The sequence below is a fragment of the Globicephala melas genome, chromosome 3, assembly GCF_963455315.2.
Source record: "Globicephala melas chromosome 3, mGloMel1.2, whole genome shotgun sequence".
Lineage (NCBI taxonomy): Eukaryota > Metazoa > Chordata > Mammalia > Artiodactyla > Delphinidae > Globicephala > Globicephala melas.
The window spans coordinates 160,128,953-160,142,407 of NC_083316.1; the positions used below are offsets into that span (position 1 = coordinate 160,128,953).

The 13,455-nt window shown below is 53.4% G+C and overlaps 1 protein-coding gene across 2 annotated transcripts in view; it reads left to right on the plus strand.

Annotated features, from left to right (window-relative positions):
- The window catches only part of UPF1 (UPF1 RNA helicase and ATPase), a 36,228-nt gene that overhangs the window by 15,359 nt on the left and 7,414 nt on the right, over positions 1–13,455 (plus strand). Inside the window, exons 3-17 of one of the 2 annotated variants that reach the window (XM_030880047.2) lie at positions 563–652; positions 2,962–3,129; positions 3,555–3,735; positions 4,855–5,016; positions 5,637–5,754; positions 5,905–6,003; positions 6,533–6,641; positions 6,816–6,975; positions 7,079–7,197; positions 7,659–7,823; positions 7,919–8,033; positions 8,645–8,788; positions 9,184–9,397; positions 12,655–12,772; positions 13,179–13,335. In XM_030880047.2, the coding sequence (XP_030735907.1) occupies positions 563–652; positions 2,962–3,129; positions 3,555–3,735; positions 4,855–5,016; positions 5,637–5,754; positions 5,905–6,003; positions 6,533–6,641; positions 6,816–6,975; positions 7,079–7,197; positions 7,659–7,823; positions 7,919–8,033; positions 8,645–8,788; positions 9,184–9,397; positions 12,655–12,772; positions 13,179–13,335 (2,119 nt within the window). The remainder of the gene's footprint in view (positions 1–562; positions 653–2,961; positions 3,130–3,554; positions 3,736–4,854; positions 5,017–5,636; positions 5,755–5,904; positions 6,004–6,532; positions 6,642–6,815; positions 6,976–7,078; positions 7,198–7,658; positions 7,824–7,918; positions 8,034–8,644; positions 8,789–9,183; positions 9,398–12,654; positions 12,773–13,178; positions 13,336–13,455) is intronic. The other variant, XM_030880048.2, reaches the window with a different exon arrangement.

Here is a 13,455-nt window from a genome sequence, read left to right on the forward strand (position 1 = left end):
CAGGGGGATCTCCCTAGGTGCTCCTTGTGAGCTGAGCTCAGTCTGTACCCCAGGACCCTCCGCTGCTGGGTTGAGCTGAGTGTTCCCAGGAGCAGGGCGCCCTCTGCTGGAGCATGGGAGGCACTGTGAACGCAGCGTGGTCTCAGCTTACCTTCTGTGTGCCCAGAGCTAAGGATGCCGATTTCCCTGCTTATAAGTCACGGTTCCTGAAACTTGAGGCCAAGGGGAGTGACTAGGTCACCTTGGGGGTTTTAGGACTCCGTTGTTGGGCTCACCTGGCACCTTTTACTGCTCTCACCCCCCCCCACACACCTCACCCTGGAAGGGGCTTTGCTGCTGTCTGAGGAATCTCCACAGCACCCCTAAACCCTTCCCTGCGTTCACAGGGTCAGGAAGCCTCTGCAGTTAACTGATTGGATTTTGTTAGTGGGATCATCGGGTTTGAGTATGTGTTTAATGAAAAACTTAAAAATGTTGTAAGAGGAAAGAATTTTACATCCTGCCAAATTAAAACCAGAGAGTGGTCTTCTAGCTTTAACTGTTGATGTTTTGACTTTTTTAGTTACTGCGGAATACACGATCCTGCTTGCGTGGTTTACTGTAATACCAGCAAGAAGTGGTTCTGTAATGGACGTGGAAATACTTCTGGCAGGTAGATAATCAAACCACGCATGTGTCTTTAATCAGTGCTGTGCTCAGATTTGTGTGTAAATTATGGAAATGTTGACGCGAAGCACAATATAAAAGCACGCTAACAAACCTGGTTTTTTCCCTCCTCTGTGACTGGTTTAACTTGAAACAGATGGTGGTGTGTGAATGCCTTAATGTATTTACCCTTGATTTATTCTCTGTGGTTCTTTTTATTATGCAAGTAGGGTTGGCTTAATTCTCTTTCCCAGTTTTTATTTATATTTTTCTGCAAGATGAGCTCCTGGCACGCCCGTTCATCTTCATTACTGGGTGCCTGGGGAGGATGTTCCCAAGACAGTAATGGGCATCCATGGGAGCCGCTTCCTGAGAAGGCTCCCTCTGGCCTTAGCTCATCAGAGCAGTCCTGAGGCTAATATGGGCCAGATCCTGAATCATTAGATTAAATTAAGTTCACTTGACCGTCGGTTCTGGGCTTCCCTTCCTGCTGTTGATCAGCAGCAGCTGTGACTAGGTCCCTTGTTTTGTGTTTGGGGTGAGACCCGCATTGTGAGGGTGCTTGGATTCCAGGGGAGAGTCCGTTTGGCTAAGCTCGAGTGGTGAGACTCCTCAGCCTCCACCACTGGCATGGGTCTGGTCCTGGTGGCTCCTCCAAGGCTGCCATGATGTGCAGCGACTCACTCCATTACCACAGGGAAGCAGAGCAGAGTCTCCGTGGGGCAAGGATCCAGGTCGCCTGCAAGAAAGCGGCATCTTCCTCTGAGGTTCATGTTTTATAGAAATAAAGTGACAAAATTCCATAGGCAGCTTTATTTGCACAGAGCCCCGTACCCTTACTGTGCCTTTGGCAGCTGTGGCTGAGGACACAGAATGGTCAGATCTCGTGTCACCTTGGAGTTAGTAATGCGAATTGTGGGGTTCTGAGTGAGACAAGAAAGGGAGCTGATGTTTTTTAGAGATTTGAAGGGAAAAGCATCTTCAGGATAACCAGAAGAGACTGGTATACCATTTTCTGAACATTCTGGGTAATTATAAGTGTTACCGTGTTCACATTAGTTCCTCTCCTGCAGGAAAAGCAGTTAAATAAAACTTGCCTTGGCTGGCAACCCCAGCTTCCGGTCAGCAGAGCCAAGATAAGGGAAGTGAGTGGAGGGCCTCTAAGAGAAAACAGACTCGGCCAGCCAGATTGTGTGTTCTGTGCAAGGTCAGACTGTGAAGGTGATGGGACAGCCACTCGCCTTCAAGAAGCTGCCAGTGTAATGGAGTGAGGTGGGCCTAGAAAAGACAAGAGAAAATCACTGATCCTGGTAGAAGGCCCAGGGGTGGGGGGAGGGGTGGCTTTGGAAGTACGGAGAGCAGTGATGATTAGTTAGGTAATCTGACAGTCTTCGTGGGGCCAGAGAGGATTAGGATGTTGGCATCTGAGCCGAAGCTTGAACAGGAGGGGTTTCCCAAGGTGATGTGAGGGTGGCAGCAGGGAAGGCTGGAGGCTTGGCAGGCATGCTCAGCGTGTGACAAACCTGCAGCCAGGCTGCAGATCGCTGCGGGGGCTGGGAGGGCTTGAGGCAGAACCGTGCACCACCCGTGGGCCCTGAATGAGGCTGGCGTGGCGGAGGGTAGAGTTCTGTGGCTGGGGCACTCAGGTCCTGGTTTAGGTGAGCCGTGTCCCGGAAATGAGAAAGGCGTCAGAGCCCTGGCCACCCGAAGCAAGGAAAGAGCTGAGGCGGTGGGGCTTTCAGACCGTTCAGGGCTGGCCCTGTGCTTCCGGAGAGTAGCCCTGAGCCCCACTACTCGGTATTTTTTACTGTCCTCAGGTTTCTAATACATTTGGTTATCAGGTTTCCTGGCCTGCAGCAAATGAGGAGGGGTGTTGCTCCTGGAAGCAGGCACAGGGGCCATGAGAAGTGACTTTGAAAGGAGCAGGAGAGAAACTACAACGAGCAGAGGAGCAGTGAAAGGGGCGAGCCTCCTGCCTCTCCAGGACAGCAGCCTTGGCCCCAGCGTTAGATTCACTTAGGTCCAATAAGTTGGATTTAAGAAAGCAGGAACTGGGGGGGAGAGAAAAAAGCAGGAACTGTGTGAAACGTGTTAGGAAAGTTTTCCTTAAAAATGGTTCAAGTCGGATTGATTTTTGTGCTCCGTGGGGAGCCAGTTCAGGGGCGGGCTGGTCCCCCGGGATGCCAGATGGATGAGGTGTGACCACTCCTGCTAATGGACCGTGAACGGTACCGGAACTTTTAACGGAGCTCGAAAATTGGAAGTGGTGAAAAGCCAAACTTCGGGTGTTAACTATTTATCATTTCCTGGTTTCAGCCACATTGTAAATCACCTCGTGAGGGCAAAATGCAAAGAGGTGACTCTGCACAAGGATGGGCCCCTGGGGGAGACGGTTCTGGAGTGTTATAACTGCGGCTGCCGCAACGTCTTCCTCCTCGGCTTCATCCCTGCCAAGGCTGACTCGGTTGTGGTGCTGCTATGCAGGTGAGGGCAGGGCCGCGATTTCCCTGGGGGACTGCCTTTCAGCCCCAGTCCTCTTCCCCAAAGACTCAGCCACTCCATGGCTCTGACTCCATGGAGCTTTAAAATAGTTTCTGCCGACTGACGAGGTGTAAGGAGGTTCGGGGGGCTGGGGCTTGTTAGAGAGCTGGGAATGTCAAGTAACCCTTTTGGGGTGTGTTCTGGTTAAATCACGAAAACAATTCTGTAAAAGCAAAGTCTCTTCTGAGTTTTAAGAGTTCAGAGCTCAAGTGTGTGGGGACACACAATTTATTCCTAACAATTTAAAGGTAATGTGCTCATACAGTAAAATGTAGGGAAAACGCCCCTTTGAGGTTAAAGGCAGTAAGCCTTTGGGGGGCTAGAGGTCATCCTCACCTGGGCTCTCCCCACCCTCGGGGCTTCTGCAGGCAGCCCTGTGCCAGTCAGAGCAGTCTCAAGGACATTAACTGGGACAGCTCGCAGTGGCAGCCCCTGATCCAGGACCGTTGCTTCCTGTCCTGGCTGGTCAAGATCCCTTCTGAGCAGGAGCAGCTGCGGGCGCGGCAGATCACCGCCCAGCAGATCAACAAGCTGGAGGAGCTCTGGAAGGTGAGGGCCTGCTGGGAATGCACACCCATCTCAGCACCAAGTGTTGCCGGGGGTGGGGAGGGGAGCTGGGGGTGGTGTCTCAGAAACAGGAGGTTCCGGAAGGAGCTCGAGGGGGACTCTGCAGCCTCTACCTGGAGTGGCCCCTCGAGCTCCTTCTGGAAGCAGGACCAAGGGCGCCACGGGTAGCTCCGCCAGGCCTCTGGGAAAGGAAAGCTCCGGCTGTTAGAATTTTTCTCTTGCTGAGGGCAAGGGTAGGTGGTGGGAAGGAAGTGATTGGGAACTGGCCATTGGTGACTGTGTGTGGACATGTCAGGAAGAGCCGGGCCTGAGTGGACAGACAGGACTGTGGGTGTACTCCATAAGACCTGGTCGGGCCTGTGGCGCATCGGAGCCAGGGCGACACCAGGCTGGGGGCGCGCAGGATTCCTGCCCTGCCCACAGACTGTTTCTCCAGGGAAGCCCATCTCTGGTTCTGGCTGTTTATATTTTACGATAAAGTTTTAGTAACTAGGCTAGAAATTTTAATTAGGCACCCATATGATCAAGGATGTGAATTTATCTTCAAGTGCAAGTCAAAATATTTTTGAAGGACAGTCCAGCAAGGAACCTTTCCACCTTGATTTTCAAGTTGCCACAATTACTTCACTGTTCCTGTTTGTATCCAGACAGCCCACATACTGTTTTGTCCCTGCCAAGGAAGTGTGCGTTGCTCCTGTTGGTGCAGCATAGGATCAGGAGGAAATGGGGACGTGGGCCTTCCTTTCTGTTTACACAGCCAGGGAAGCCAGTAATCTTTCTGGCAGCCAGGAAGAAGTGTAATCTCTCCCAGGTCAGGGGTTAGGCCTTTGTTGGAGAATGCAGCCATCTGATGGTATAGGTGTGTCAGGGCTGTGTACCTGGGTGTCCACCTTTGTGTGCCGCGTGGACTTCCTGATATGAGGGCTCTCCTTACGGAGTGGACACCACCGACCACCGGGTGCCCTTCTCCGCATCAGCCCAACATCAGCTCGTTCTGAGAAATGGTGGGTGTGACTGTGCCTCTGTTGACTGGGGAGCTCGCATATAGTTCATTGTAGAGGTGAGAACAGGGAAGAACGTGGTGCCGTTCTTGTCCTCTAGGAAAATCCTTCTGCCACCTTGGAGGACCTCGAGAAGCCGGGAGTGGATGAGGAGCCGCAGCATGTCCTCCTGCGGTATGAGGATGCCTACCAGTACCAGAACATTTTCGGTCCTCTGGTCAAGCTGGAGGCTGACTATGATAAGAAACTGAAAGAGTCGCAGGTGATGTGTGTGCAGGAGGGTTTGGTCATTTTAACAAAGCATCTCTTCTAAGGTCTGGGGAGGGTGGTTTTCTCTGCAGACTGCAAATGCTGACGTGGGCCGAGGCCCAGCCCCTGAGAGACAGAACCGTGGATTGAGGACAGGCCTGTGGGCAGACGCCCCATCACTCAAAGCCAGACACCCGCCTGGGTGTTTTCTGATTTTAAATCCAACAAAAATTCCTTACATTTGGGTTTGTAGCCTTTGCCACAGCCATGAGAGTCAGACCTCAGGAGCCCACAGCACACTGAGGACACTCCTTGTGCCCATCCCTCGGAGACTGTGCATAGGAAGCAGGAGCCCTGAGGCTCACGAGATGTGTCCCCGGCCATCGGCTTCCTTCTCTCCCTCCGCAGCCCACAGAGAAGCCGCCTCCAAGAACAGACATCATATGGGGGTCTCCTGGTCGTCCTGCGCAGGTTTCGGGGTCCTAATGACTTCTTGGATGTGCCCTTGTTGGTGTTTCAGGCTGTCCGGTGCTGCTCGCCATAGGGCACGCACCTGTGGAAACCCAGACACAAGGAGTCCAGGCCTGTGTCTGTGTTGCAGGCTAACAGGGCTCTTATTTTTTATGTGCTCAGACTCAAGATAACATCACGGTCAGGTGGGACCTGGGCCTTAACAAGAAGAGAATCGCCTACTTCACTTTGCCCAAGACTGACTCTGGTAATGAGGATTTAGTCATAATTTGGTTAAGAGGTGATTTTAAGTTTTAAAATATTTGTGACCATAAGTAGCATAAAATTCCTAGTTTCACCCTTGTAAAGTGTCCCTTAATTTGAACTCTTCATGGTAGCGTCTGTGGCACATGTGAAAACTTTAACTTTCTTGCTGTCTTTTCCCTGTAAGACATGCGGCTCATGCAAGGGGATGAGATATGCCTGCGGTACAAAGGGGACCTGGCGCCCCTGTGGAAAGGGATCGGCCACGTCATCAAGGTCCCTGATAGTATCCTTTGTGTAAAGAAGGGCTGGCACAGGCACTGTCTGCCCAAGTCTGTGACGAACTTGTCCAGAGCACAGGAGACCTGCGTGGGGGTCACTGCTGAGAGCAGCCTCGGGGCCTCAGGTGGAGGGAAGGGTGTGTACAGCTGCGACCGCAACGCCCTTTCTTCAGGTGTCCTCTGAGGGGGCACCGTTTCTATAAAACTGATGAAGAGAGCTGCTTAGGCAGAAGCCAGGGTGCTCCGAGCTATGTGCCTGAGGGCTCTGCGGAAATTCAGTCAGGGCCTGGAACTTGGGCCCTGGGCTTGGCTGCTCCATGCTGGGTGCTGGCTGCTGCCCCAGGGCTCATGAGGAGGAGGACGGTGCTGGCTGCGCTGGCCCCGGACACGGTGGGCAGAATCTGTCACCGAGAACATGGGTCTCTGGCTGCGTTTTCTGTCTTTGGTGCAGAGGAGGGTCTGTGTCTTCAGTAACAGAGTGAGGTCTCCTCAGAAAGGCTTTTGACCAGAATGAGACTTAACTCGGCGGCATAGATTATGGCGATGAGATCGCTATTGAGCTTCGGAGCAGTGTGGGTGCACCCGTGGAGGTGACTCATAACTTCCAGGTGGATTTCGTGTGGAAGTCAACCTCATTCGACAGGTATGTCTGCCTCCTTCCCAGCCTCTACTTCCCTGCATCTACTTTGCCGTCACCTGCCCTTGGCGTGGCTGCTGCCTCCGGCGTCTCCGTGCTTCTCCTCCTCATCACGGAGGGGCAGGTCTGCACAGCAGCTCCACGGTGGTGCGTGCCACTGACCTGGAGCTTTCCTTTCAGGATGCAGAGTGCGTTGAAAACCTTTGCTGTGGACGAGACCTCCGTGTCGGGCTACATCTACCACAAACTTCTCGGCCACGAAGTGGAGGATGTGATCATCAAGTGCCAGCTGCCCAAACGCTTCACGGCGCAGGGGCTCCCTGACCTCAACCACTCTCAGGTTCTCCCCCGCCCCGGGGGCAGGAGGGTCCCGGACTGCAGAGCCTGCCCGGTGAGCGGCCCTCCGCCGTGCCTGCACCCCTAACGGCCACTTGTATCCGAAGGTTTACGCCGTGAAGACTGTGCTGCAGAGACCACTGAGTCTGATCCAGGGCCCACCGGGTACAGGAAAGACGGTGACCTCAGCCACCATTGTCTACCACCTGGCTCGGCAAGGCAATGGGTAGGGCTCTGCATGGCCCAAGTGGGGGAGAGAGGGAGGCCTGTCTTCCAGGAGGCTTCGGGGCCCAGGGTGTCTGGCATGCTGCATTCTATGCCGTTTGTATTAGATCTGGCCTTTGCGGTTGCTTTTAACAAGCAAACCTGCCATTCTTGTAAAGGCCGTAGTGGGTAGGTCCATCCTGGGTCGTGTTGTGCCTGCGTGCACCTTGGAGCTTTGAGAGGCTTTACAGTGCAAACGGGAGGTGAGGATGTTGGACTCGGGTGCTAGCGGTGGGTTGCTTGAGTAGAGTGAAGATCAGGAAGCTCCAGACCATCTGGCTCTTAGCTCCTTCAGCATCGTGTCACTCCCGGCTTTAGTCTTAGAGCTTGAGCTGGCTCTACCGCCTGTGATTCAAAACAACAGTCTTGGCTAATTCGACTTTCTCTGGGCGAGCACTGACATTTGCTCACATTGTGTTGAAGGCCCGTGCTTGTCTGTGCTCCAAGCAACATAGCCGTGGATCAGCTGACTGAGAAGATCCACCAGACTGGGCTGAAAGTCGTGCGGCTCTGTGCCAAGAGCCGAGAGGCCATCGATTCCCCGGTGTCGTTCCTGGCCCTGCACAACCAGATCAGGAACATGGACAGGTGGGTGTCGGGTAGCCGGCCTTAAGTGAGGTGTGTCTCCCCTGGGCAGGCCCTGGCGGCACACGCCTCCCTCTCATGTGCCCCTGTGTCTGCAGCATGCCGGAGCTCCAGAAGCTGCAGCAGCTGAAGGATGAGACTGGCGAGCTGTCGTCTGCGGATGAAAAGCGATACCGGGCCCTGAAGCGCACTGCCGAGAGGGAGCTGCTCATGGTGAACTCACCTGCCCTGCTGCCGGGGGAACTGGCCTGGGCCTTTGGGCGTTTGTCTTGTTCACTTGGGCCAAAGGACCTGCTTGGATACGTTAAGTCCACGATGGCACCTTTAGTTAGTTTGTTCTTTTGCATTTGAGGAGAGAACTCTGATACCCTCTTCCGTATGCTTTTCTGAGATCACACAGAGACATCTTGTTGAGGTAGATTCCACTTCCCGCCAGCCTCCCTGCTGCTGGGATCTTGGGAACCTGGTCCGTACCCGCGGTGGGGCAGGGGGCAGGTCTGGAGCGCTGTCTCCTGCTCTTTGCTGATGAACCAACCAGAAGTGGATCTCAGCCTGAGCATGGTGCCCTTGGCTTAGCGCTGCCCCTCAGAGGCTGTCTCAAGGCGCCAAGCTCTTTCTTAGGAGTGAAGCCCAACCACTTAGGATCTCGAAAGTTAGGGTCATTGCACCCTGGACAGATGTTGTCAGGGAGGGACCACTTATCTCCATAGTTGTTGAGGAGGGCGTGGACCGGAATGGTGTCTGTGTCCCGTCCTGCCTGCTTTGGGGATCTGGGAACATTGGCCGTGCAGGTGCCCTGATGCCTGGCGCACTCTCTTCCCCAGAATGCAGATGTCATCTGCTGCACGTGTGTGGGCGCCGGGGACCCGAGGCTCGCCAAGATGCAGTTCCGATCCATTTTAATCGACGAGAGCACCCAGGCCACCGAGCCAGAGTGCATGGTCCCTGTGGTCCTTGGAGCCAAGCAGGTGGGCCACAGCCCATCCATTATAGTCTTGTTTGAAAATTGGTGTGCATTCTCTCTTGTTCCAGTTCTGTGTAATTCTTAGTGCTGGGGGTTTGTTTTTAAGTGTCCTGTAGTGCTGTTTGATGCACTGCCAGAGCACAGAGGGATGCACAGCAGGCCCTTTGAGGGGGTCTTCGAAGGGTGGACTTGACACAGAGTGCCTTTGTGTGGGTTCTGAGTGCAAGTTTGCGTGTTCCATGTATGTGGTGGGCAGTTTTCCCACCCCCAGGCCGTATCTTGCCACTTGAATTCACATAGCCGGGTGGTTGTATGGACCCTGGCCCTCTTAGTCCCCTGAGTGGACGTCTAGGCTGTTCCATGCTTGAGCTTCTTACCTGTGTGGGCCTTTCACCACAGCTGATCCTCGTGGGCGACCACTGCCAGCTGGGCCCCGTGGTGATGTGCAAGAAGGCGGCCAAGGCCGGGCTGTCCCAGTCGCTCTTTGAGCGCCTGGTGGTGCTGGGCATCCGTCCCATCCGTCTGCAGGTCCAGTATCGGATGCATCCTGCGCTCAGTGCCTTCCCATCCAACATCTTCTATGAGGGCTCTCTTCAGAATGGTGTCACTGCAGGTAATACTCGGCCCAGAGTGGGGGGCCTGGGGAGACAATACCTCCTGTCACTTCCTTCTTAAGTGGCCTTACGTGGTGACTGCTAGTGGGTAGGGGACGCCTCAGAGAGATGCAGTGGTCAGTGGGACAGAAAGTGCACTCTGGGACATTCTCGGGGTGTGGGCAAGGGGGAGCCTGTGTCCTCGTAAAATTCAGAGTCACTATGTGAGCATTTCCACCATTGGCGCATCACACACAACACACACAAGAGGGGGTGGCAGAGCTGACTGCCTGTCCCGCTCCTTCCTCTATCGGTGGTTCTCAAAGTCCGGGCCATGGGGGTCTCAAAGACCTCTGCACGACCAAGGCCAGACTACTTCTGTAGTAACACTGGGACATCGTGTGCCTTTTGGCTGTGCTGACACTTACGCTAATGGTGCAGAAGCCTCAGCATGAGTCAGTGGTGCGACCAGGCTGCTGTGTGTCGTCACCACCACGCACCTGTGGCAGGCACCAGCCTGGGTGCACAAGCAAAGAGTACTCAGTTTACTAATCCCTGAGTGCATGTTCTTGTGATTCTATGTGTGATGGGAGAGGACGTTCTCCTAAGAAACTTGGCAGGGGTGTGAGGTGCTTGAAGGAAGGACTCACACACTGGTTATACAGACTGGGGTATTTAGCAGGCGTTTTCCCAAAAGTGACCAAAGTGAGCCTGTGGCTTCAAGGAAAATAACTGAGAATATTCATCACCAGTGATAAAATCTGAGAATTCACACCAAAATTAGAATTTTGGAAAACCCATGTCCCCTAGCATAAGCTGATCAAGTCTTCCCAATGCTGCATGGATTTTCTGATGAGATCTTTGGTGGTGACAGATGTCAGGTGCATCAGCCTTTGGAAGCTCTGCTTGACGGGGTGAGCAGGCACTTGCCATTCCAGTGGCCAGCAAGGGTGCTCCCAAGTCACTGGGGGGTCAAAGGCCATGCAGGTGCAGGGCAGAGTAGAAAGGCCATCGTCACTGACCTGCAGGGTGACCTCCCGTCCAGCTTTCCTGTAGAATTGGGCAGAATTCCACAGTAGTAGGAAAGGTCATAAAACACGCTTCCCTTTTCCAACCACGTGCATCTGTGACCATCCTCACATGCTGCAAGGGCTCATGGGAGACTGGGAACAGGAGTAGAATAAGCCAGATAGTGAAGTGAGTTGCGAAAATTCACTAAATATATATTTTAGTGGAAAATACAGTTATTTTTCATAAAAAAATATTTGTAAGTTAATATGTTTATCTTTAAATGAATTTTAAAATATTTTAGATTTCTGGGTTTTAAAATACAATAAATATCAGTAGATGTAATCCATAAAAACAATAGCTGTTTGAACTCAACTTTTCAGAGTGTAAAGGGGTTCTGAGACCAGCATTCATTCAAGAACCAGTTAGTGTCTCATTAATGCCAGCAGCCCACCACGTCGGCCTGTTTAGCCCACGTTATAGGTGAGGAGACTGAGGCCGAAAGTGTGCGTGCCTGGCCGGGGCCCCATGGCTGCTGTGCAATGCAGTCTTGACACTTAGAATGCTGCTGGTCTGTTGGGTGGTGGGGCTAGAAAAGGCCAGGCCATGAGGAGCTTGTTTGTGATTCTCTGACGCGGTTGACACTTGTTGGGAAAGCCACCGCTTAACCGTAATTCACACCCTTGCCCACCTTGCTCCACCTACCTCCACGGCGTCAGCTCCGTAGGGCAGGGGTTGGTGGTGGTGGTTCACTGCTGAACCATCAGTGCCCATGAGTATATTTTTTTAAACTCTCTACTGAAGTGTAAAAAAGTGCCCAGATCCTAAGTGTTCAGCTTAGTGAGTTTTCACTAAGTGAACACACCTGTGTAACTAGCACCTGCATCTAAAAGCACAACCTGACCAGCTCCTTGCAGCCTTGAAGTGACCCCTGTCCAGGGCAGTGCGGGTGCCTGCCCAGACCCACGGACTCAGGATAGCCTGACATCAGTGGTGGCGGGAGTGTTTACACCACAGAAATTGGCCAGCACTGTAGATTAGCCCTCGCCTTACCCCCAGCAGGTGGTTAAGCGTTTGCCAGCAGTGAGCAGGTCACCAAGCTTGCCAGCCACTGCCCTCGCTTGAAAGGTTGAGGCTTTGCCTCATTTTCAGCTTGACATAAAAGGGATCATACGACGTGTTCTCATGGGTCAAGCTTCCTTCATCAGTGTTAGGCTATTTTCATGCAAAAATACCAGTTTTCTTACACTAATCTGTTGATCAGGTACAACTCCAGTCAGAATTCCCAAAGGTGTGGGTGGGGTATGTGACAGGACAAGCTGATTTTTTTAAATTGTAAGGACCAGGCACCCAAGATGAACGTGAAGAGCCTGATGAAGGTGGCAACTCATACTAGGAGATGTCAGGAGTTAACAGTAAAGCTGCAGTCGCAGAGACACTGGGCACAGTGCCCAGGATAGAGTCCAGAGGCAGACCCATGTGTCCACAGGCCCTGGTGTGTGACAAGATGGGGTCAGCTCAACAGTGTCATTCTTTTTTTTTTTTTAACCACACCACGTGTCATTTGGGATCTTAGTTCCCCAACCAGGGATCAAACCTGCACCCTCTGCGTTGTGGAAGTGCAGAGTCTTAACCGCTGGACTACCAGGGAAGTCCCAACAGTGTCGTTCTTAAAAGCCAGTTGTAGGGGCATATGAGTCCCTTAAGGTACATCATAAAGCTTCTGGAAGGAAATAGAATATCTTCGTTACCCTGAGGCAGACACAGGTTTCTTTTTTTTTTTTTGCAGTACGCGGGCCTCTCACTGTTGTGGCCTCTCCCGTTGCGGAGCACAGGCTCTGGACGTGCAGGCTCAGCGGCCATGGCTCACAGGCCCAGCCGCTCCGCGGCACGTGGGAGCCTCCCGGACCGGGGCACGAACCCGCGTCCCCTGCATCGGCAGGCGTACTCTCAACCACTGCGCCACCAGGGAAGCCCCCAGACACAGGTTTCTTAAACAGACTGCACTAACCAGTGAGATCTTTTCAGCCAGTGAGCCAGCTTCATCCCAGACACGGTGCCAGGTGTTCCTGGGAGTTTCGGTACTCGGTGGCCTGGCCCGGGCCCGCAGACCTGGGTCTTTTGCCTGGAGCCTGCGGTTTCCTGCCCCACCGTGTGCCTGCCCAGGATGGCGTGGCCTCCACTCAGCTCTCCACCTTAGCTCAGTCCAGACTGCCTACACTTTCTTCTCTGATAGGATATTCTCTTTTTTTCTCCTCTACGATGACAGCGGATCGTGTGAAGAAGGGGTTTGACTTCCAGTGGCCCCAACCGGATAAACCGATGTTCTTCTACGTGACCCAGGGCCAAGAGGAGATTGCCAGCTCAGGCACCTCCTACCTAAACAGGTAAGCAGTGATTCATCTGTGGCGTCTCCTAGCTTCAGTGACGGCTTGTCCAGTGACTGCTAACCTGTGGTTTTGTTTAATGTGGTGGTGAAACTTTTCCTTGTCTCCCTCATCCTTATTCTGTTCAGACACTTAAACCAACAGCCTACTCCAATCTCATCTTTTCAACGTATGTTTTTATGTTGAGCAGATCCTTCATAAGCCCACGCGTGAGCCTTTCTATCCCTCATGACTCCCTTGGTAAAGGATGGGCAGCCCAGCTGTGGCCGCACTGGGCAGGGCCTTCCCAGGGTCGTGCTGGAGGCGGAACTGCCCCTGAGCTTCCCACAGCCTCCAGCCTTGGTGGGGGGGGCGGTCTCAGGAGCCCACAGGTGGAGCCTGGGAAGTGAAAGCCTGATTTTCTTAGGACGGAGGCTGCAAATGTGGAGAAGATCACCACGAAGCTGCTGAAGGCGGGCGCCAAGCCAGACCAGATCGGCATCATCACGCCCTATGAGGGCCAGCGCTCCTACCTGGTGCAGTACATGCAGTTCAGTGGCTCCCTGCACACCAAGCTCTACCAGGTGCGCGCGCCCAGTCCGGTCTGCTGGCTCCTACCCCAGGCACTGACCTTTGACCGCCTTGTAACAGAGGCGCAGTGAGCCGGTGGCCAGCACCTAGGGGCTCTGCAGGCTTCAGGTCCC